The sequence below is a fragment of the Balaenoptera acutorostrata genome, chromosome 19 (assembly GCF_949987535.1).
Source record: "Balaenoptera acutorostrata chromosome 19, mBalAcu1.1, whole genome shotgun sequence".
Classification (NCBI taxonomy): domain Eukaryota; kingdom Metazoa; phylum Chordata; class Mammalia; order Artiodactyla; family Balaenopteridae; genus Balaenoptera; species Balaenoptera acutorostrata.
The window spans coordinates 18875229-18895696 of NC_080082.1; the positions used below are offsets into that span (position 1 = coordinate 18875229).

The 20468-nt window shown below is 47.2% G+C and overlaps 2 protein-coding genes across 8 annotated transcripts in view; one reads left to right on the forward strand and one right to left on the reverse strand.

The window, feature by feature from the left end:
* Positions 1 to 179: 179 nt before the first annotated feature.
* On the forward strand, positions 180 to 10092 carry ESRP2 (epithelial splicing regulatory protein 2). 4 transcript variants are annotated; one of them, XM_057533833.1, is made up of 16 exons: positions 180 to 468; positions 557 to 685; positions 2192 to 2305; positions 2421 to 2535; positions 2876 to 2974; positions 3197 to 3251; positions 3318 to 3428; positions 3504 to 3636; positions 3715 to 3757; positions 3919 to 4220; positions 4336 to 4548; positions 4655 to 4853; positions 5004 to 5190; positions 5507 to 5672; positions 5748 to 5853; positions 10032 to 10092. In XM_057533833.1, the coding sequence occupies exons 1-15, from the start codon at positions 271 to 273 to the stop codon at positions 5835 to 5837; spliced, it is 2154 nt and encodes a 717-aa protein (XP_057389816.1). In that variant the 5' UTR covers positions 180 to 270; the 3' UTR covers positions 5838 to 5853; positions 10032 to 10092. The 4 variants fall into 4 exon arrangements, with proteins under 4 accessions (XP_057389816.1, XP_007198378.2, XP_057389817.1 ...); XM_007198316.3 differs by lacking the exon at positions 10032 to 10092 and having other exon boundaries at positions 5748 to 6645; XM_057533834.1 differs by lacking the exon at positions 10032 to 10092 and having other exon boundaries at positions 3321 to 3428; positions 5748 to 6645.
* Positions 7462 to 20468, reverse strand: part of NFATC3 (nuclear factor of activated T cells 3) — a 133096-nt gene continuing 120089 nt past the window's right edge. For 3 of the 4 annotated variants that reach the window (XM_057533829.1, XM_057533828.1, XM_057533826.1), the window contains one exon: positions 7462 to 9679. In XM_057533829.1, the coding sequence (XP_057389812.1) occupies positions 9558 to 9679 (122 nt within the window). In that variant the 3' untranslated portion in view covers positions 7462 to 9557. Of the gene's footprint in view, positions 9680 to 19517; positions 19622 to 20468 lie in introns of all 4 variants that reach the window. The other variant, XM_057533827.1, reaches the window with a different exon arrangement.

The following is a 20468-nucleotide window of genomic DNA, read 5'->3' on the forward strand; positions in this document are numbered from 1 at the left end:
CATCGTTCCCGGGGGCCGCCCTCGGTCACGTGGCCGGCGGGGCCGACAGGTAACTCGCCCAGAGAGGGCGGGGGCCGGTAGCCGCCCCGCCCCGCGGGGCGCCGCGGGCGGGTCTCAGCAGCGCCCACTGCGGCAGCCGGGCCGCAGGTGCCGCCCATAACACACGGTGTCCCGCCCAAGCCGATCCGCGTCTGCCGTCGGTCGGTGAGTGCGTGCGCTTCGTCGGTTCGCGTGTGTCTGTCTGGCCGAGCACCCGCTCCCTGTGCGGCCATGACTCCGCCGCCACCCCAGCCACCGCCCTCAGGCACGAACCCCGCCGCAGACTCCGCTGCCGACCCCCGTCCCGGGCCTGGACCCCTGGTCGTACTGTTCGGGGCCACGGCGGGTGCGCTGGGGCCGGACCTGGGCTCCGACGAGACCGACTTAATCCTCCTAGTCTGGCAAGTGGTGGAGCCGCGGAGCCGCCAGGTAGGGTGGAAAGAGGGCGGTGGGATCTCCAGGGAGCTTCAGGATCCGAGGGGCGCAGCGGCTGATTGGTTTTCCCCGCCGCTCGCAGGTGGGGACATTGCATAAGTCACTGGTGCGCGCCGAGGCGGCCGCACTGAGCCCGCAGTGCCGCGAGGCGAGCGGCCTGAGCGCCGACAGCCTGGCGCGGGCCGAGCCGCTGGACAAGGTGCTGCAGCAGGTGAGCGCTGGGGCCGGGGTGAATGGAGGCCCGGCCGGGCTGCAGGGACATTTCTCGGCGGGAGAGGCGGCAGGAGGCGAGGCCTGGCGCACCACAACCAACTGGCCGGGGCGGTAGGACAGGTTCCTGTTGTTTGAAACTTTCAGCGACTCCCGCGTGTGCGTGTGTCCGCGTGTGCCGGCCATTCCTAGGGGGGCGTCTTTTCAGACTTTCCAGTGGTCCACTCCTACTGAGGGGGTGGAGATGGAGGCTGCGAGACCCCTCCCAGAGTCCCCGGCCTGCGGGAGAGCTAGGCTGAGACGCCTCTGGGGACCTGCCCGGCCAGGTCTCCCAGAACAGCAGCCGGAAACTGAAAGGGCCGAGGGGCCCAGACTTGGCCATAGGTCACGGTCCCTGCTGCCTGCATCCTCGGCCCACCCACCCGCCAGGGAGACGCTGGAGCAGGGACGTAGGGCGGTTTCTGCCCAGGAGGCAGGCGCCGCCAGGTGTAAGCTGCTCGTCCTGGCCTGTCTCGGCCGGCTGGCCAGGCGTGGGCGCTGTCCGGACCCCGCCTGGAGGCTACCTGCCTCCTGAGTGCAAAGGCCTGGGGTGCCTCCCGGCCCTGGCTGAAGTGGGAGTCGGTTCCCTTTGCTGTTTTTCTTATCTTCATTACTGGGCTCACCCTGTGCCTGACTCTTGAGTGGAATGAGTGAAAGTGCTTTACTAGCACAAGTTCTTTCATCTTCCAACAACTCTGGTGGTTCCTGATGAGGAAACGGGCACAAAGATGTCGAACCTGAGTCTGTTCCAGAAGGACTCCCAAGGTAGCCCCCACTTGAGGAGTGTGCTGGGTTGCCTTGCTCTGTCAGCCTCAGATTGTAAAGCTGGGGTTAGGAGAGGTTCTTGGGCCTGTGGTTTGTGCTTGTACCAGTTCTCCAGCAGGGATAGAGGATGGGGGAGGGGCAGGGCAGCTTTCCGCCCCCTCTATGAGCAAACAACTCAGTGCCAGCCGGTCGATAAGATCTGGGTCAAAGCTCATGCTGCCCCTGGCGTCCAGGTGTGGAGCTCTGTCAGTTCTGTCCTTGGAGTTTCTCTGCCCCTCAGTTGGTCAGACCTAGGGGCGGGGCTGCCATTGACCATGAGCAGGCCAGGCCTCAGGCAGGACTGGGCCTCCCCCACCTGAGGGTGGTGCCTGGTCAGGGACAGGTTTAACCTGCTTTGCCCCGCCCTTTCCCACCTGGCTTGTCCTACTCCACCAGGTGTTTGCTCTGGCCCCATTCCAGACTCCTGGAGTGTGTGTGATGGGGGCTTGAGTGATATGTGACTGCTCCCATTTGGCCTGGAGAAGGTGACAGTGGACTGGGGGAGAAGGAGGACACAGAGCCAGGCCCAACAGGCATGGCCACCTCCTCCCCAGGCAGGGTAGGGCTGAACATCTGGCTGAACCAGCTTTGCAAGCCTGCGCCCTCCCTCCCCCTGCCTGCCTAGCTGTGAGTCCCTCTGTCTCTCTCCGCTCCCTATTCCTAGTTCTCACAGCTGGTGAGCGGGGATGTGGCTTTGCTGGGCGGGGGCCCCTACATGCTCTGCACTGATGGGCAGCAGCTGCTGCGACAGGTCCTGCACCCTGAGGCCTCCAGGAAGGTATGCCACCACTGAGGGCACAACAGGGGATAGGGTTCCTAGGACCCCTCTTGTCACGGGGGTGGGCAGGGCAGCTCAGTTCCCCCCATTCATCCCCATTCCCATGTGCCCCCAGAACCTGGTGCTCCCCGACACCTTCTTCTCCTTCTACGACCTCCGCAGAGAGTTCCACGTGCAGCACCCGAGCAGCCGCCCTGCCAGGGACCTCACTGTGGCCACCATGGCACAGGGTATCTGTGACCTAGCAGGATTAGGGTGGAGGGGCGGCTGTAGGCTGAATGTCTCTGAGTATGTGCATGCTGGTGGGTTGAATGAACACATGCAAGTTTACATTACCTGCTGAGTCCCTGACTGCATGTCTCTGTGCCTGTGCTGGGGCACATTTGGAATGTGGGCATATGTCTACATATGTCTGGGCTGGGGACCTTTAAGGGGATCCATGAGCTGGGCCAAAACAAATGTGTTTGCCAGGATTCTGCATGTGTCTATGTAGGGGACTTGAGCCTCGGTGGGACATGCTGGTTGCCCTCTCATGCTGGGATTTCCTCATTGTTAGTTCTCTGCTCATAGACTTGGGGCTGGAGACAGATGCCACAGAGGACGATTTTGGGGTGTGGGAAGTGAAGACAATGGTAGCTGTCATCCTCCACCTGCTTGATGGACCCAGCGGTAAGGTTCCTCTCACCACCTTTCACCTGTTCTCAGGGCTGGGTGACTGCCTGCCTATTACTTCCTCCAAGTTCCCCTCCCCATTTATCACCTCTGAGAGACCACAGGGTGAAAGCCCCTTTGTTACCTCCTCATCCCCCTCAACTGTCCTCTTTTTGCAGCGCTTGGTGGGGAGACCCCCCTCCACCAGACCCTGCTGACCCCCATGCCATCTCCTCTCAGGTCAACTGTTTTCGAAGCCCGAAGTGGTAAAGCAGAAATATGAGACAGGGCCTTGGTGAGTGAGGGGGCAGGGTTGGGGGTGACACCAGCTGGACAGCTCTGACTGAGCCCCGCCCCACAGCAGCAAGGCCGACGTGGTGGACAGCGAGACTGTGGTTCGGGCTCGCGGGCTGCCCTGGCAGTCATCAGACCAGGACGTGGCTAGATTCTTTAAAGGGCTCAATATTGCCAGGTGGGTACAGCAGCATGGGTGGACACAGGAGGGCAGGCCTACCCAGGAGGCACTAACGCAGCACTGGCTCCACAGGGGTGGTGTAGCGCTGTGCCTCAATGCCCAGGGCCGCAGAAATGGTGAGGCCCTCATCCGTTTTGTGGACAGCGAGCAGCGGGATCTAGCACTGCAGAGACACAAGCACCACATGGGTGTCCGCTATATCGAGGTGGGGCTCTGGGCTTGGGAGCGGAGCGGGGCAGAGCTGAGACCGGGCAAGCATGAAACTCATGGGCTGTTCCCACAGGTATATAAAGCAACAGGAGAGGAGTTTGTAAAGATCGCAGGGGGTGAGTGTGCTCCCAACAGCATCTAGATCCCCCTGATTCTTGATCCATGTCCTGCTTCCCCGACGCCCCTTGCCTTTCTGCTCCCCTGTGTGCTAGGTGTGGGTGGGTATTTGGAAGGGCACAAATGAAGTCAGTAGGTGACTCCCACGCCCCCCACCAAGGCACTTCACTAGAGGTGGCTCGTTTCCTGTCACGGGAAGACCAAGTGATCCTGCGGCTGCGGGGACTGCCCTTCTCGGCTGGGCCAGCAGACGTGCTAGGCTTCCTGGGGCCAGAGTGCCCAGTGACTGGGGGTGCCGAAGGGCTGCTCTTTGTGCGCCACCCTGACGGCCGGCCCACTGGTGATGCCTTTGCCCTCTTCGCCTGTGAGGAGCTGGCACAAGCTGCATTACGCAGGCATAAGGGCACGCTGGGTAAGCGATACATTGAACTCTTCCGGAGCACTGCAGCCGAGGTGCAGCAGGTGAGCCACCCAGGGCTCCCCCTACCCCCGTGTGCTTCTCCAGGGTGCCCCTTCGATGCCCTCCTTGGCCCTGCCCTACTTGGCATAACCAGCCTGCTGCTTCCTTCCTTACTAGGTCCTGAACCGCTATGCCTCCAGCCCACTCCTTCCCACACTGACTGCTCCACTGCTGCCCATCCCCTTCCCACTGGCAGCTGGGACCGGGAGAGACTGTGTACGCCTTCGAGGCCTGCCCTACACAGCCACCATCGAAGACATCCTAAGCTTCCTGGGGGAGGCAGCGGCTGACATTCGGCCCCACGGTGTGCACATGGTACTCAACCAGCAGGTAAAGCTGTGTCCAGTGGGGGAGCACACTTAGTTACAGAGGGGTGTGTGACTGGGAGGAAGGCATTTTTGCACACGACAGACTGCTTACAAGATGGTGTGCACAGGGTCGGCCATCGGGTGATGCCTTCATCCAGATGACATCAGCAGAGCGGGCCCTAGCTGCTGCTCAGCGTTGCCATAAGAAAGCAATGAAGGAACGCTATGTGGAGGTGGTCCCCTGCTCCACAGAGGAGATGAGCCATGTCCTGATGGGGGGCACCTTGGGTCGCAGTGGCATGTCCCCTCCACCCTGCAAGCTGCCCTGTGAGTGTCCCAGGGGGCTGGGGAAGAAGGAGGCATGTGGGGGCCAGGCTGTTATAACCCTCACTTTCTACGGTGGGGACTCCCTTCTGGCTGCCCCACCCAGGGCAGCGCTGGGCTCCCTGCAGATACGCTCTCTACTTCTGCCTCTAGGCCTCTCACCGCCCACCTACGCCACCTTCCAGGCCACCCCAACACTCATTCCCACTGAGACAGCAGCTCTGTATCCCTCTTCAGCACTGCTCCCAGCTGCCAGGGTGCCCGCTGCCCCCACCCCGGTTGCCTACTACCCAGGGCCAGCCACTCAACTCTACATGAACTACACAGCTTACTACCCCAGGTACCCTGCTGCTAAGATTACTTCACAGTCTTGCCCCCTTGTCCTGGTTTGGGGGAGGATCATGATCCCCTTCCTGGGCCAGATAACTCAAGGTCTGCTGGAACTTCAACTTTACTCTGAGACGACAAGGGAGTGACAGATGTGGGCTGACTGATGCCATCTACAAACTAGAACAGAGATGACTCTGTAGAGACAGGGGTATTAGGGAGGAGGAAATGAACCAAACACAAGGCAGAGGCAAGGGAAGAGGCAGGTAGGTCTTGGTCTAGGCCACAGGTGGCACTGCACTACTAAATCCCTGCCTTTCCCACCCTAGCCCCCCAGTCTCCCCCACCACTGTGGGCTACCTCACCACGCCCCCTGCTGCCCTGGCCTCTGCTCCCACCTCAGTGTTGTCCCAGCCAGGAGCCCTGGTCCGTATGCAGGGTGTCCCATACACAGCTGGTATGAAGGATCTGCTCAGCGTCTTCCAGGCCTACCAGGTGAGGTGTGGCTGGAGGGCTTGGGAACCTGGCTGAGCCTGGAGCTCCCTGCCTAAATATCTGTCACTTCTGCAGCTAGCCCCCGATGACTACACCAGTCTGATGCCTGTTGGTGACCCACCTCGCACTGTGCTACAGGCCCCCAAAGAATGGGTGTGTTTGTAGGTGAGGGAGCCAGGAGGTAAGAGCTGGCTGATGTCCTCAGCTAACGGGACTCTCCTGCATCTAGAGAACCAGGGCCCTCAACCTGGTAGCTTCTTTCTGGCTTCTCAGAATTCTCAGAAGGCCCCCAGAGGAGCTCAAGCCCCAGCTCCATCCCCCCTACTTATTACTCTGCCTGTTCACCCCAAAGATGATGGCTGGACCCTGAATGCAGGGCTGGGGGTGGAATGGCACTACCCTGCTCCCAGTGGTCTGATCTGGGCCTCTTAAGTAGCAGAGAGCCTTTGTTCTGTTCAGGCTATGGTCCATGCCTACAGATTCCATAGGGCTGATGTCCATAGCAGGCTTGCTTGCTTTTTAAAAAATGTAAACCCTGGTGCCTTCAGCGTTATGACTCCAGGGAGCTTCTGAGTAAAGATCCCAATCTTCTACCTTCCCCTGTCCCTTCTGGTGGGGGGCAGGGTGGCAGAGAGCGCTGGCCCCAGTCCCCAGGATACTGACCTCCGTGGTCACATTGCGCCAGTGGTGGTCCCACCTAAGGATGCTAGCCCCCCTCTAGCGTGACACAAAGAATAACAGATGGCAAAAATCACAGGCTGTTTTGATGGACTGTACTGCAATATCCCCAGAGGACAATAGGGGGCAGGAGGCCCTCACAAAAACTCAGGCTTGACTTTTAAAGGGACTTCTGCCTACTTTTCATGCACACCTTGGGCAGGTCAGTTGTCCTGAACTCAGCAGACACCTTGGAATGTCCTTTGCACCCATTAGAGGGTGCTGAACTGAAGCTTCGGAAGGAATTTGGAACTCTACCCTCTCCTCCGTAAAATAAACAAAGGTTCCCAACCAAGTGGACTTCTTAAAAGCCAAAGTGCCCTTCACTTTGGCACAGAGTGAGGGGCTCCACACCAGCCCCATGCAGAGGAACACTCAGGCAGATTTCAAGGAGACTGTTGACCTGTCACCGTTTATTATTTCAGCACTGTAACTGAGGAGCCTGAATTGCTGGCTCTTCTTCCCTTTGTATTTGTGTAAGGAGCACTGTACTCCTATAAAAGGTTTTAAAATACAAAATGTACAAGAAAACACAATCTCAAGTGCTGTAAACATAACTGAGAATCAGTTCCTTAATTGAACATCATCCATTTTATAAAATACAAGGTTTCAACTTGAACCCAATCTGAGCCTTACAGATGACCATCTGTTCTGAGTATCAAAAACAGGGCATTACAGCCAGACTCAGCAGAGCTCTGGTGATAGTGGCTAACCCTGGGCAGGGGTGGGTTGCACCCTGGGCAGCAGCACCACACCTGAACCCAAAGACATCTGTTCCTAGCTGTTTTCAGCCATGTTTCTCTGTGCATCTCCAGTAAGCAGAAGGCTGCTCATCCCATTCCTCAACCCAAGATATTGCATGGGTTGGAGGGGGAAGAGGTGGGTCCTAGCACATGCCCAGTTGCTCAGTGTTGTTACTAGAAATCAATTTGCATAGTCCAATGGATGTGTGCTGTAACACCACTATGTTGCACAAAAATTAAGGTATTTATCTACAAAACCAAAAAATACTGTCTTTTACACCAAAGCTTTTACAAAGCTGATACAAAACTGCTTACATAGTATACAAAGCTCTATTTTAAAATTTAATTTTTATTTTAAATAGGAAAGAGCATTTCTAGTGCTACAGGCATCAAGGTATTTAAAAGGCATCAAAATTTGGTGCATAGCAACTCTGTATCATAGAGGCTTTTATTCTTGAGGGCAGCAGAGCACCCCCAAAGGGTCTTGCAAGGGAAGCTCTTGCAAGAACCCCATGTGAGGCAGCTACACCAGGGGCAAGAGAGTGGAGGCAAGTCTGGCCAACTCTCTGGAACTTCACCTCAAGGCGGCCAGCCGCCGCAACCCCTCCAAAGGAAACTCTGGGCTTCCAACCACAGGCCCTGAAGCAAATCTCACTATCCACACTGTGACACAAAACTCACTTTCAAAGAAAATGTGACAACACCAGGCTCCAAGAAGGACTAGAGTGATTTGCTGAAGTACAGGCATTTTTTTCTAACTAATTTTAGGGAGAAATCTAAAACATCATAGCTTAAAGGAAAAAAAAAAAAAAGACCATACTTCCTCATTCTGGGTCAATAGCTCCTAACTGGTTGACTAGAGGTGGTAGGCAATGAGCTGGCTCCCTCCACCCAGGCCTCACTTGGCCTCAGTAGACAGTCCTGGCATGTAGGACCCACAATCCCCTGGAATAACAGCATCAAGCCTTTGACCAGCCCAGCACACTGTCTTACATGTAGGCACTCAGAAAATTTGCTTCCTGAATAAAAGTACATTTCATTTGAAAACATACTGCAAACTTCAGGGGTGTTGAAGTAGGCCCAGGCCTTGGAATGGGAAACTAATCCCATTAAGGGGAGGGGTAAGGGCAGGGTTTGAAAAAAGCACCCAAGTCGGGCACCTCCTTTGGTAGACAGCAGGCTGGAGTTTCTTGCTGGCCCCGCCTTGGGCACCAGCCTTACCAGCAGCAGCACCAGGGCATCTTTGGTGTGGAGGGTCAGGTTTAGAATGCTATCTCATTTTTGGAATTGCCTCAAAGCCTTTTAGAAAAAGGCTATTTTTTAGGCCATGCAGATGGGAGGGTAGGCCAGAATCATTTTAGGCTGTAAACAGAATGAGGGAAAAGCCTTCCATGCCAGTGTAAATCTTAAAAGCATCCCATCTGGAATCCTGAATGTTCTCTGCTCCTGTCTTGAAGCATAGCTCATTTGTACTTAGCTTCTGACACAGCCTGGCCTCTAGAGATAAGCTAGAAGCAGCGAAGTTGCCTAAACAAATCATCACAAGATTGTGGCAGCCAAATGCAGATGCTTCCACTTGGAAAAGGTCTGGGACCAGAGGACACAAAAGGGAAGAGTACTCCACAGTCTACCTGTTTGTAGGATGGCAGGAAATTAAAGCTACCAAGCTACGAAACCCCACCTTTCAAAGTTCCCTTACATGTAGTTATCTTACCCAAGGCCCTGAGGGAAAAAAGCAATTTCAACATGGAGACAGCATGGAGAGATTGCAGGAAGATTACCTAGAAAGTTACGAAAATGCTATGCTCTGGAATGTCATTTTATATTCCAACACTTCAATGATTGGAATGGTGTCATTTTATCTAACAGTTTACTTTTATAAAGAGGTATGAGCTACATTTGGCTTTACTTCCTATGAATCTATGAAAGGCTTCAGGACACATGCTGAGTTTCCGAGGCATAGGTGTGGGCTTGGGGGAATAATTTTTTTTTAATGTTTGCCTCTGGAAGGTTTTATCAAAAGTTTCTACTTTAAAAATATCATCAAAGCTAAAGAGTCCTTCAAATGACAATAAAGCAGTACAAATCACCAATCCTAGCTAAGCAACCAGATCACCTGCAAAAGCAGCACCTCTGAAATGGAGAGCCTGCTGCATTCACACTCAAAGCACCCATCATATAAAAGTATCCTATTTAAATATAAAAAGCAAAGCTCATTTCCCCAAAGATCAGACAGCCTGTGCTGCTCCTGTTCTTTTAAAAAATCTACCCAAGGCCTGAGTTGGAGGAATGCTGCTTTCCCCACATATGGTGATCCCAACTCCTGGCTCCATCCTGAAGGTTGCAGAGTTGGAAGCCCAAGGTCCAAAGAGAGAAACATGCTGAGAAGTACATGATGGTGGACACAAGGCTGCAGTGAGCGCTGTTAGAGCCCGTCGGATCTTCCTAAATCCAGGGAATCAGGACCTGGGAGGGGAGCCTGCCTGCTCGCCCCTGTTCCTTGGGAAACAGAAATCTGGGACATGTCTCTCCCAATTACCTCATTCACTGAAAAACAAGAAAGGGAAGAGTGATTAGTGACCTCTGTGTGACTGACCATATGATGCTCAATGCCAAGCACTATTTCAAAGACATTTTTTCCCTTTTCATCGCTTTCTATAAAGATAAAGGCAGTGCTTGAAGTCTGCTCTTGAACTGGATGGCAACATCACTCCAAAAGTTGTTCCAGACCCGCCCCCTTCTCTACCTTTCAGTTCAATTTTCTTTGGGAAGGGGAATGGCTGAGGAAAAAGGTAAACGTTCTTACCCTCACTCTAAAGGCTCTTGCTCTAGCAGAAGATAGGATACTTTTGAAATGTGTTCACCTTAATCTAACTTTTCCTTAATTTCATCCCTTTAGGAGAGTTTTCCCTTTCTGATTCCTGCACTGCACCTGTATATAAAGTAAATGAAAATAAATGTTTTGATGAGAGTAAACCATTGAGATTTGGGGGTTATTTTGTTACCCTATGCTAATGCAAACATCCTTTATCATGTGGGGGCACTTGTATTATTTCTGATCCTTTCAGAAAAGGCTCTTGATTTTGTTGGTTTCTATGATGTGCCAAGCACCTCAGGAAGCACAGTCTTCTGTGAGGTCCAGTGCAAAGAGTTTTAATCTTAAGGAACCAACATAGACGGGACCACCCCAAATAAGAAACTTTAGTTCTCTCACCATGAGAACTCTTCGCTTTGAAATGAAAATTCTTTGCTTTATCAACTAAAGATTCTATACTAATTCCACTCTTAGGCATATACTCAAGAGAACTGAAAACATACATCCACATAAAAACTTGTACTCAAATGTTCATACCAGCATTATTCATAATAGCTCCAAAGTGGAAATAACCCAAACGTCTACCATTAATGAATGAATAAACAAAATGTGGTCTATTCCACAAAATGAAATATTATTCAGTCTTAAAAAAAGAATGAAGTTCTAATACATGCTACAACATGGATGAACCTTGAAAACATTATGCTAAGTGAAAGAAGCCAAACACAAAAGGTCATATATTGTTTGATTCCATTTATATAAAATGGCCAGAACTGACAGAAAATAAATAGGTGGTTGCCAGGAGTAATGGGAAGGAAGGAATGGGGAGTGACTGCTCAGGGGTATGGGGTTTCTTTCTGGAGTAATGAAAATGTTTAAAAATTAGATACTGATGATGGTTGCACAACTCTATGAATATACTAAAAAACCAATGAATTGTGTATTTTCAAGGATGAATTTTATAGTAATGAATTATATCTCAATACAGCTGTTATAAACAAAAATAGACCAAGACAAAAAAAAAATCTCTATAATTAGCATTTGAAGTGATCATAGAGCAAAGGAGACACTAATGATTGTTTAAGAAATCTTCAAGGACTTCCCTGGTGGTGCAGTGGTTAAGAATCCGCCTGCCAATGCAGGGGACACAGGTTCAATCCCTGGTCCGGGAAGATCCCACATGCCGTGGAGCAACTAAGCCTGTGCGCCACAACTACTGAGCCTGCACTCTAGAGCCCACGTGCCACAACTACTGAAGCCCGTGTGCCTAGAGCCCATGCTCCGCAACAAAAGAAGCCACCACAATGAGAAGCCCATGCACTGCAACAAAGAGTAGCCCCCTCTTGCCGTAACTAGAGAGAAAGCCCACGTGCAGCAACAGAGACCCAATGCAGCCCCCAAAAAAAAAAAAAAAAAGATTAAAAAAAGGAAAAGAGGACTTCCCTGGTGGCGCAGTGGTTAAGAATCTGCCTGCCAATGCAGGGGACACAGGTTCGTGCCCTGGTCCGGGAAGATGCCACATGCCGCGGAGCAACTAAGCCCGTGCGCCACAACTACTGAGCCTGCACTCTAGAGCCCACGTGCCACAACTACTGAGCCTGTGTGCCACAACTACTGAAGCCCACGTGCCTAGAGCCCATGCTCCGCAACAACAAGCCACTGCAGTGAGAAGCCTGCCCACCGCAACGAAGAGTATCCCCCACTCGCCACAACTAGAGAAAGCCCGTGCAGCAACGAAGACCCAGCACAGCCAAAAATAAATTAATTTAAAAAAAAGAAAAGAAATGGCTTCAAACCCCTTAAAAAAATCTTCAAATATTAACATCTAATCTTTTTATTGTTTAGGTAGTTAAGAAAAAAATTCTTCAAACTCATATACTCATCATGGCTATAAGGAGAATGGAACTAACATTCGCTCCACAAATATTTATTGAGTATCCATGCGTTAACTTTAGAGTTGAAATTTATATCTTATTTCAGTTAATCTTCACAGCATTTTAAGATCACTATTACCCCACTTTACAGATCAGTTAACAGAGGCTTTGCCAGTTCACACAATTTTCTTAGTAAATGGTAGAATCAGTTTCAAAACACCTGTTCAACCTCTTGAAGGCCAAAAGAGTAGAAGAGCATGGAAATCATTTAGACAAAGATAATGCAAAGGACCTGGACATGCGTGGTGCTCACAGTGAGTGTGGTGATGGTAAGAAGAGGGAAAGAGGAAAGGACTGATTCGCCACTACCACCAACGTTTTAAGTCTAGGAAGAATAGCGCTGTCACTACTGGAAATAAGCTGAGGAGGAATTTAGAGGAGGAAGGTGGTAGGTTAGGTCTGGAATTGGATTTGGAAATTAGAACATCCAAATGGAAAAATCTTATGGGTAAGGGACTACGCTCAATGGTCAGAGCAAGAAGAGATGTATGTACCTTCTTACTAGAGACCTGGAAGTATGGGAGCAGTTTCATAGTTCCACTGAGGAGCAAAAGGCTGAAGAAAAAAAGAGTGGGAGTAGCCTTGTGATCTGATGAGAAAATAGGACCTGGGAAAGCAAATATATAAGCAAAGGAATGGCCTGGAAATTAGGTTTGGCTTGAATACAGGCTCTGCCACTAATTCCATGTGTGTCCTTGGACAAATTACTTCATATATCTAAGACTCCCATTTCCTTAGCTATACAATGATGGTGTTAAACTAATAAGGTCTCTTTAACTGTAGAAGTCTGTGATTTGTCATCAGACAAATTTTCAAGTGGCAGTACTCAGAAGGGCAAAGAAGTGAAGGATAAAAATTTGGCTTGACTGTGGTTAGTATTTAATGTAGAATAGTAAAGAAGTGGGACTAGTAAAGCAATTACACTCCAATAAAGATGTTAAAAAAAATTTTTTTTTAAAAGTGAGGCAGGGCTTCCCTGGTGGCGCAGTGGTTGAGAGTCTGCCTGCCAATGCAGGGAGCGCGGGTTCGAGCCCTGGTCTGGGAGGATCCCGCGTGCCACGGAGCAACTGGGCCCGTGAGCCACAATTACTGAGCCTGCGCGTCTGGAGCCTGTGCTCTGCAACAAGAGAGGCCGCGACAGTGAGAGGCCCGCGCACCGCGATGAAGAGCGGCCCCCACTTGCCGCAACTAGAGAAAGCCCTCGCACAGAAATGAAGACCCAACACAGCCATAAAATAAAATAAAAAAAAAAAAAAAAAAAAAAAAGTGAGGCAAAGAAATAGGACTAGAAGCTAAAGGAATCTAACTACAAAAGGATGAAGATTAAGCAGTGTTGGCTAGCTCTAATAATCACTAACTGAGATCAATTTTTGAAGGTCATTGGTACAGACTTATGAAGGTCTTTGTCAGATAGAGGATGCTTTTCAAGTAAATTTTCCAGGCTAGGATTTATTGACCATTCATGATGGTTTGCAAAGAAGGATGGAATTAATCTAAACTGATTCCTGACTGCTAGAAATAACTCAATGAAATAGTTTCTATGTAAATGAAAAGTTATGGGGATGCTCTGCATGACAATACATTTTCTCTTCAGTTTCCTCATAAGTATAATGGAGATTTTTTAAAAACCTCTTATATAGTAAATAAAGGGACATAAATAGACAAGGCAGCCTTTGGCACCTCTGTCATAACAAGGGAGCAGTGTTTTCAGTGTAGATTCTATGTGTGGGTCTATGGGGTAGTCTCGTGCTAAGAAAGAGCACAAGGATGGCCCGTGATCTCTCTGCATGGCCTCTAACACTACTCATCGCATTAGATTATCAGTAGGCATCAGTATTATCTGTCTCTTGAATAGCCTGTGAACTCCTGAAGGACAAGGACTTTACTACCGAGGAAACATCAATTTCTGATGACTGAATAAATGGATCATAATTCAGTACAATTACTTGGAAGCTATTTGGAATAGTACCCTGAAAGTTCATTAGGTGGTGGGGCTGGAAAGGGACCAGAGAATGTTATTAAGACTAACACAAGGCATCTGATTTTGATTTTGGCAGTATCTATTTTAAACAGGTCTCACAGCAGCAGTGGCAAAAAGCCAAATATAGAATCAAGTACCCAGCTCACATTCAAGTCATCTTTCCTGTCGCTTATTCCTTCCAAAGACGGTAACTTCAGAGATGTTCCAGGCTGCCATTAAACACACCTTTTTCAAATCTTGTCTCATTGTTCAAGTTTTAAAACAAGATGGGGCTTCCCTGGTGGCGCAGCGGTTGGGAATCCGCCTGCCAATGCAGGGGACACGGGTTCGTGCCCCGGCCCGGGAGGATCCCACATGCCGCGGAGCGGCTAGGCCCGTGAGCCGCAACTACTGAGCCTGCGCGTCTGGAGCCTGTGCTCCGCAACGAATGAGGCCGCGATAATGAGAGGCCCGCGCACCGCGATGAAGAGTGGCCCCCACTTGCCGCAATTGGAGAAAGCCCTCGCGCAGAAACGAAGACCCAACACAGACATAAATAAATAAAATTAAATTAAATTAAAAAAAAAAAAAAAACAAGATGATTAAAAATGGTGCTTTATCATCATCGAAAACCATGTGATATATTGTTTTCCTGTGTCTTTATGAGGAAGTCAGTGCTTACATTTTCTTAAGGATGAGGGTCTATAACAAGCACTATCCACCCACTTACCAAGTACACTTTGATGATAAGGATAAACACATCATTTTCTGAAGAAGTCAGGTGGTGACCTTTATAGCAAAAGCCTGACCGAAGGTGTGTTATTTCTGTTCCCCCTTACCAAAGTTCTGCTGTTCTTTTGCCTAGTGTGTAACTTCATTTAGTTAAACCAACCTGCAAGGTTCCTGACAGTTCAGGATTTTAAGACTAGGATAAAGCTAAGAAGATTTTCCACAAAGAAGCACTCAAGCCAACTATACTCAAATATACTTTAATATATAATAATCAGTCAGTAGATTTAAGTACCAAAAGGGCAAGGAACTTGTCTATCTTGTTCTCCATTGACTCCTTAGTGCTTGGTAAATATTGAGTGCTGATTAAAGTTATGTATCAATTGAATATTCAATGTAATATGGGACTTGGCAAAACAACAACAAAAATTATGCTCAAATAATAGCTACTGAATATGAATTTTAGGCCAGGGAGTCAGAACTGTAACAAAGCAGTCCCTTCACCATCCTTTAGCAATAACTTGAGCACAGTGTGGTATCCAAGCCCACTGCTCTCCTTTGCCCCCTCACTTCACACTTAGGCTGGGGGCTCTGGCTCTGGCTCCCACCTCTGGGTTCCTGAGATAGCCTTCTAATGTGACTGGCCAAAATTTGTCAACTTGAGCAAATTAAAATTATTACTGGTAAACAAATCTATAATGTAATTTATATGTAAATCATTAGCAATCTTGATAAATACAGTACTAATTTCTTTAAAAAATTAGTGCTTGCAATTTTCACTTCCTTTTGAATGTATATATGCATGAATTTATTGATTTATTTAAGTCATACTCCGCAAAGCATGTGAGTTGGCTTTATTTTTTTTTTCACCAATTTAAGGTAAAAACATAAGGAGTTGTTTATGCCCCTACTGTACAATTTTATCACTTCCCCCCTATAAAGAGTAAAGTGAATTAAAAGCCTAGAACAAGGGTCAACAGCCCTCAACACCCGTGGTAACAGGTTATGTAGGTCACAGCACTTGGCCTACTTGTGGCAGCTACCGTCCTTGACTCCCATTACCCCAACACCTGGCTTGCCTATGCTACCACAACAGAAGTAGTCAGAGCCATCAGCAATATTCGCTGTAAGAAAAAACAACTTTTTTTTTTTTAATCCAAGAAATGTTCAAATTAGCAGTCCACTGTAATGCTATCTCTACACACAAGAATGAGGTGTTTGAGTAACAACCGGCCTCTTATTTAGAGCTACTTCCAATGCTTACGGATTCAGAGTTAGAGCTGGCAAGCATGGTAGGGTATGAAATCTCACCACCAGGTGGAGGGGCAGGGTAACCCAGGGCACTGCCTTTGGAGTAGGCGGATGCACATTGTCAAACAAACAAAAGTTCAAAGGGCCTTCATAACTAGCATCTGAGCACCTTGATCACTTTTGTAAAGTATTTTTTGTTATAATCAGTCTCCATTTATGTATACTATTTCATTTTAAAGCTGCAATGAACATTCATCAAAGTTTAGCAAATTCATCTTTTCTTCCTTTCCTTACACCCCAAGATTTAAAGGTATAATTCATTCTCTGGGTGAACAATTTTATGGAGATATTACATTTTATAAAATGAAGGCCATATATAAGTACAATCATTTTCTGAATTTCACTTGAAATGAAGAAATAAGAGAAATTTGGAAGTAAAGGAATAGAAATTATTTTAAATGGATGAAAAACTAGTATTACTTTATGGTTTATTACTCTATAAGCATAGTTTTCCTAAGATTTACTTTTAGGTTATTAGATAAGTTATAAGTATACCATCTAAATGAAATATATAAAATACTGAATTCAACTATTTATGGAATGAGCTGAAGAATTAATTTGCATTTATCAAAATCTGATTAATTTGCCTTTTCAAGCTGAAGACAGAAAAAAGTTCCTGAAAACTTAGAAGGTACCTATGGTAGACTGCTAAATGTCCTAATTCATTCTTCTCTAGTAATTGAGTTTAACTAGTCACAGGGCCACTCAGCTACAGACTACATTTCCTGGCTTCCCTTTTGTAGCAAGGTATGACCATGTAACTTGCTTTCTCTAATTAAGTGTGAGTAAAAGTGATGTGTGCATCTTCCTCATCACTTGCTCAGTAACCTCTTCCCCTCCTTTTCACACCCCTTGCTTTGGGCTAAGACTCAGTCAACGTGGTGACTCTGCTTTGACAATACCTAAAGAGGTAGAGGAACAACTAAATGAAACAGGAATCCTGATCTCTGAATTACCGTAAGGTGTGAGAGAAAATTCCAGTGTAGTTAAGACACTGTATTTTGGGATCTATGTTATAATAACCTAGCTTACATTATTAACAAAAATAAAACTCACCACCATAAAGGTAAGACAGAAAGAATATTTAAGCATTTTAAGCAAGAACCAAGATAACCAGCTTGAGCTCTATCATACCAAGTTTTTAACTAAGTTATTTTATTCCATTCCATTCTATTCTATTCTATTTTTTGGCTGCGTTGTGTGGTTTGCAGGATCTTAGTTCCCTGACCAGGGATTGAACCCGGGCCCCGGCAGTGAAAGCACCAAGTCCTAACCACTGGACCGCCAGGGAATTCCCTAAGTTATTTTAAGTTTTACACTGAACTCTAGATAGCTTCCAACCATAGGACAGATTGAAAATTACATGCACAATGATCAGAAGATACCCTTCACTTTTAACATTAGATTTAATACTACTAAAGGGAAATTATGACACTTTTTTCCACAACTGACTGAGGGGGAGATCAGTCCTATTATTAAGGGTCCTTTCTTTCTAAGAAACCTCTTATATATGTGATACTATACTAAGTGTCATACAGATCTTTCCTCTAGAAAAAGTTATAACTCAAAACATTCTACAAACATTAAGTCTCCAGCTGAGTACACAGTACACAGTTACTTGAAAGTATATTCAAGTATCAGCACGTATGTTTTTGTATCAGTAAAAACTGAAATTTGGGGGTAAAAAACCCCAAAAGAAAAAACTTCTTTTCAACTTAGGTTAAGATGTGAGATTCTGGCGACTTCCCTGGAGGCGCAGTGGTTAAGAATCCGCCTGCCAATGCAGGGGACATGGGTTCGAGCCCTGGTCCAGGAAGATCCCACATGCCGCAGAGCAACTAAGCCCGTGAGCCACAACTACTGAGCCAGTGCTCTAGAGCCCATGAGCCACAACTACTGAAGTCCGCATGCCTAGAGCCCGGCTCCGCAACAGAAGGCACTGCAATGAGAAGCCCGCACACTGCAACGAAGAGTAGCCCCTGCTCACCACAACTAGAGAAAGCCTGCGCACGGCAACAAAGACCCAACACAGCCAAAAATAAATAAATTAAAAAAAAAAAAAAGATGTGGGATTCTGAATTTTAGGCCTATCAGAAGACTGTCCTTTTCCTTATTTTTTTTCATTTTGTACATTTTCTCTGAGTAATCTTGTCCATTTCTATATACTGTACTGTTGACTCCCACATCTGTCGTCTCCAGGGCCCAAACTTGAGCTCCAGAGCTGTAAACCCACATGACTCATTCCACACCTATGCTATGAATCCCACATGCTTGCCTCTTCAAGACCTTGCCCCATCAATTTCCTGCACTCTTCCATCTCTTTAATCAATCTACCCACCCACCCTCTCCTCCTGGATTCTTTTCATCATTGCTTAAATATGGGTAAGTCTCTATCTCAAACAAGCAAGCAAGCAAACAAATAAAAACCCTAGACCCCAATGGCCCTCTATATCTAATTTTTTTCTTTCATTGTTTAACATCTTAAAGGAGTTATCTACACTGCCTGCTGTTTCTCTATTCTAACCTCCTGTTCATTCCTTAGTCATCCATTGATCCCTTCACTCCACAGAAACATTTCTTACCAAGATCACTAGTGACCAACTTGTTGCTTCATACACAGGAAGGGCAGTGGGGTAAACACTGGAAGAAATAAGCTTTAATTTTGGTTCAGCCGTGATGTGACTAGGGCAACTTAATCTTTTTTCAACTGATTTTCTCAACTATGATACAAGGAAATTCATTTAAATCCTTCTATAACTCTCCTGAGAGTTTTATAGATATGTAGAAATTTAGTTGCCAATGATGTGAGACCAGGGTAGGCTGGCCCAGCTTCTGGGAGAAACCAGGGTTTTGGTGCCTTGTCTGATCAGGAAGCTTTAGTATCCTAAATATAAAGATTTGGGTAGTGGACATGATTTCTAAGTCCCCTTCCAAATCCAAATTCATTAAAATGAAATTCAAATGGCATTTTGAGAACTACAATCTGTATGTTTATAATTTCTACCACAGACTTTCTCACGTGGCTTTGAGAGTCTTTGAAGAAAGAAGCTGTGTGAGGGAGAGGGAGTGGTATGGTTGCTTGCTGAGGTAGAGAGGCCTGAGGCCCAGCCCCCTCCTCACAAGCACTGACTCCTTCCAAATGGAGCCCCAGATGAACTACCAGCGTGCAAACATGGGCCTAAAGGACAGGCTCAAGGGTAAACGATCCAGGCTGCCTCTGGCAAATGGCTAACATTTCCTGCTTTATTTCCATTCCATACTGCGCCTCACATCAAAACTTAGAGCACTTGACCAGAAATGAGTAGGCTTACACACCTGATCAGCAACCAAATTTACTCCGCACCCAAGCCACAGAATTCATATAGACAGGACTCCCTCTGCTTTGGTTCAATAAATCCAATCAACACTTGACTTTTATTCAACCCCAGACTAAAATTATAAGTGTGAGAGCCTGAGTGTAGTTAAATTTAAAAAGCACTCTTACAGTCAAAGTTTAGCTCCAGAGATAATGAGTGGGCCCCTACCAAGAAGATGCCCATGTATACCCCCTCCTCTGCAGCACATGCAAATCTGGCCACTGCATGCAAATATCAGACTTGGGCACAAAAACAGTGACACATTTCAATCAACACTCACCCTCTAGATTCTCCAGAAAGGAGGTGGACATGAGAGCTCACTGTGGTTAGGCCATTTCTCTGCTGAACCTGATGGCTGGTGTTCCAAGTCAGACATAAACTGGTCTGTGTCAAAGAAGACAACATCACTACTGAATGGAACAAACCAGAGGGTAACAATCTACTACATGCCCAGCTTGTTTTTTCCTATAATTAAGAGGAATTTAGCTGTCCTTTATCTGTCAATCACTGCATAAAATGGCTCCCCGCATTTTATTAGATAATATAAATACTGGAGTCCAGAGAGTTTAGGTAACGCTGATTTATTTTCTAAATTTAAAAGGGCAGTCATTTAAAAAAGTTACAATGATGGTTTTCAGTGATTTTAAAGGACAGATTTAGTTTTAAATAAACTAGTTTTTATTAGATTAGATCTATCAGTGGTTCCCAAATACATGTCTGTGGTTACATCAGAGTTATCTGGGCACTTAATAAAAAAATAAACTCCTGGGCTCTACTTCAGAGCACAGAATCAAAATGTCTAAGGGTATGAGCCCAGAACACTATATGCATAGGTAAATTTGTGGGTCGTGGAGGAATATTTTTTAAACTGAAGTTCACATCCATTAGCAGGCTATGAAATCAATTCAGCAAGCTGAAATCAGTATTTAAAAAAATAAATAGAACAAAATAGAAGATAAGCTACATTTTTAAAAATAAAGGTTAAGGATTGGCTTGTGAGCCTTTCAAGTTAGTTGTGTATGTTTTTTGTGTTTGTTTGTTATGTAATGGATCATGCTATAAAACTTACTTCTTATTGTTAGAAGCTGTCAAAAATGTTGAAAGTCACTGTACTCAAGAAGAGTCACTATTACCAGTTTTGTGATAATCGCTGACACACACAGATGCCCAGTTAAAGAGTCCAAAATACAATGAGGCAAAACCTCCTCCTTTGACCTATAAGGAATTATTT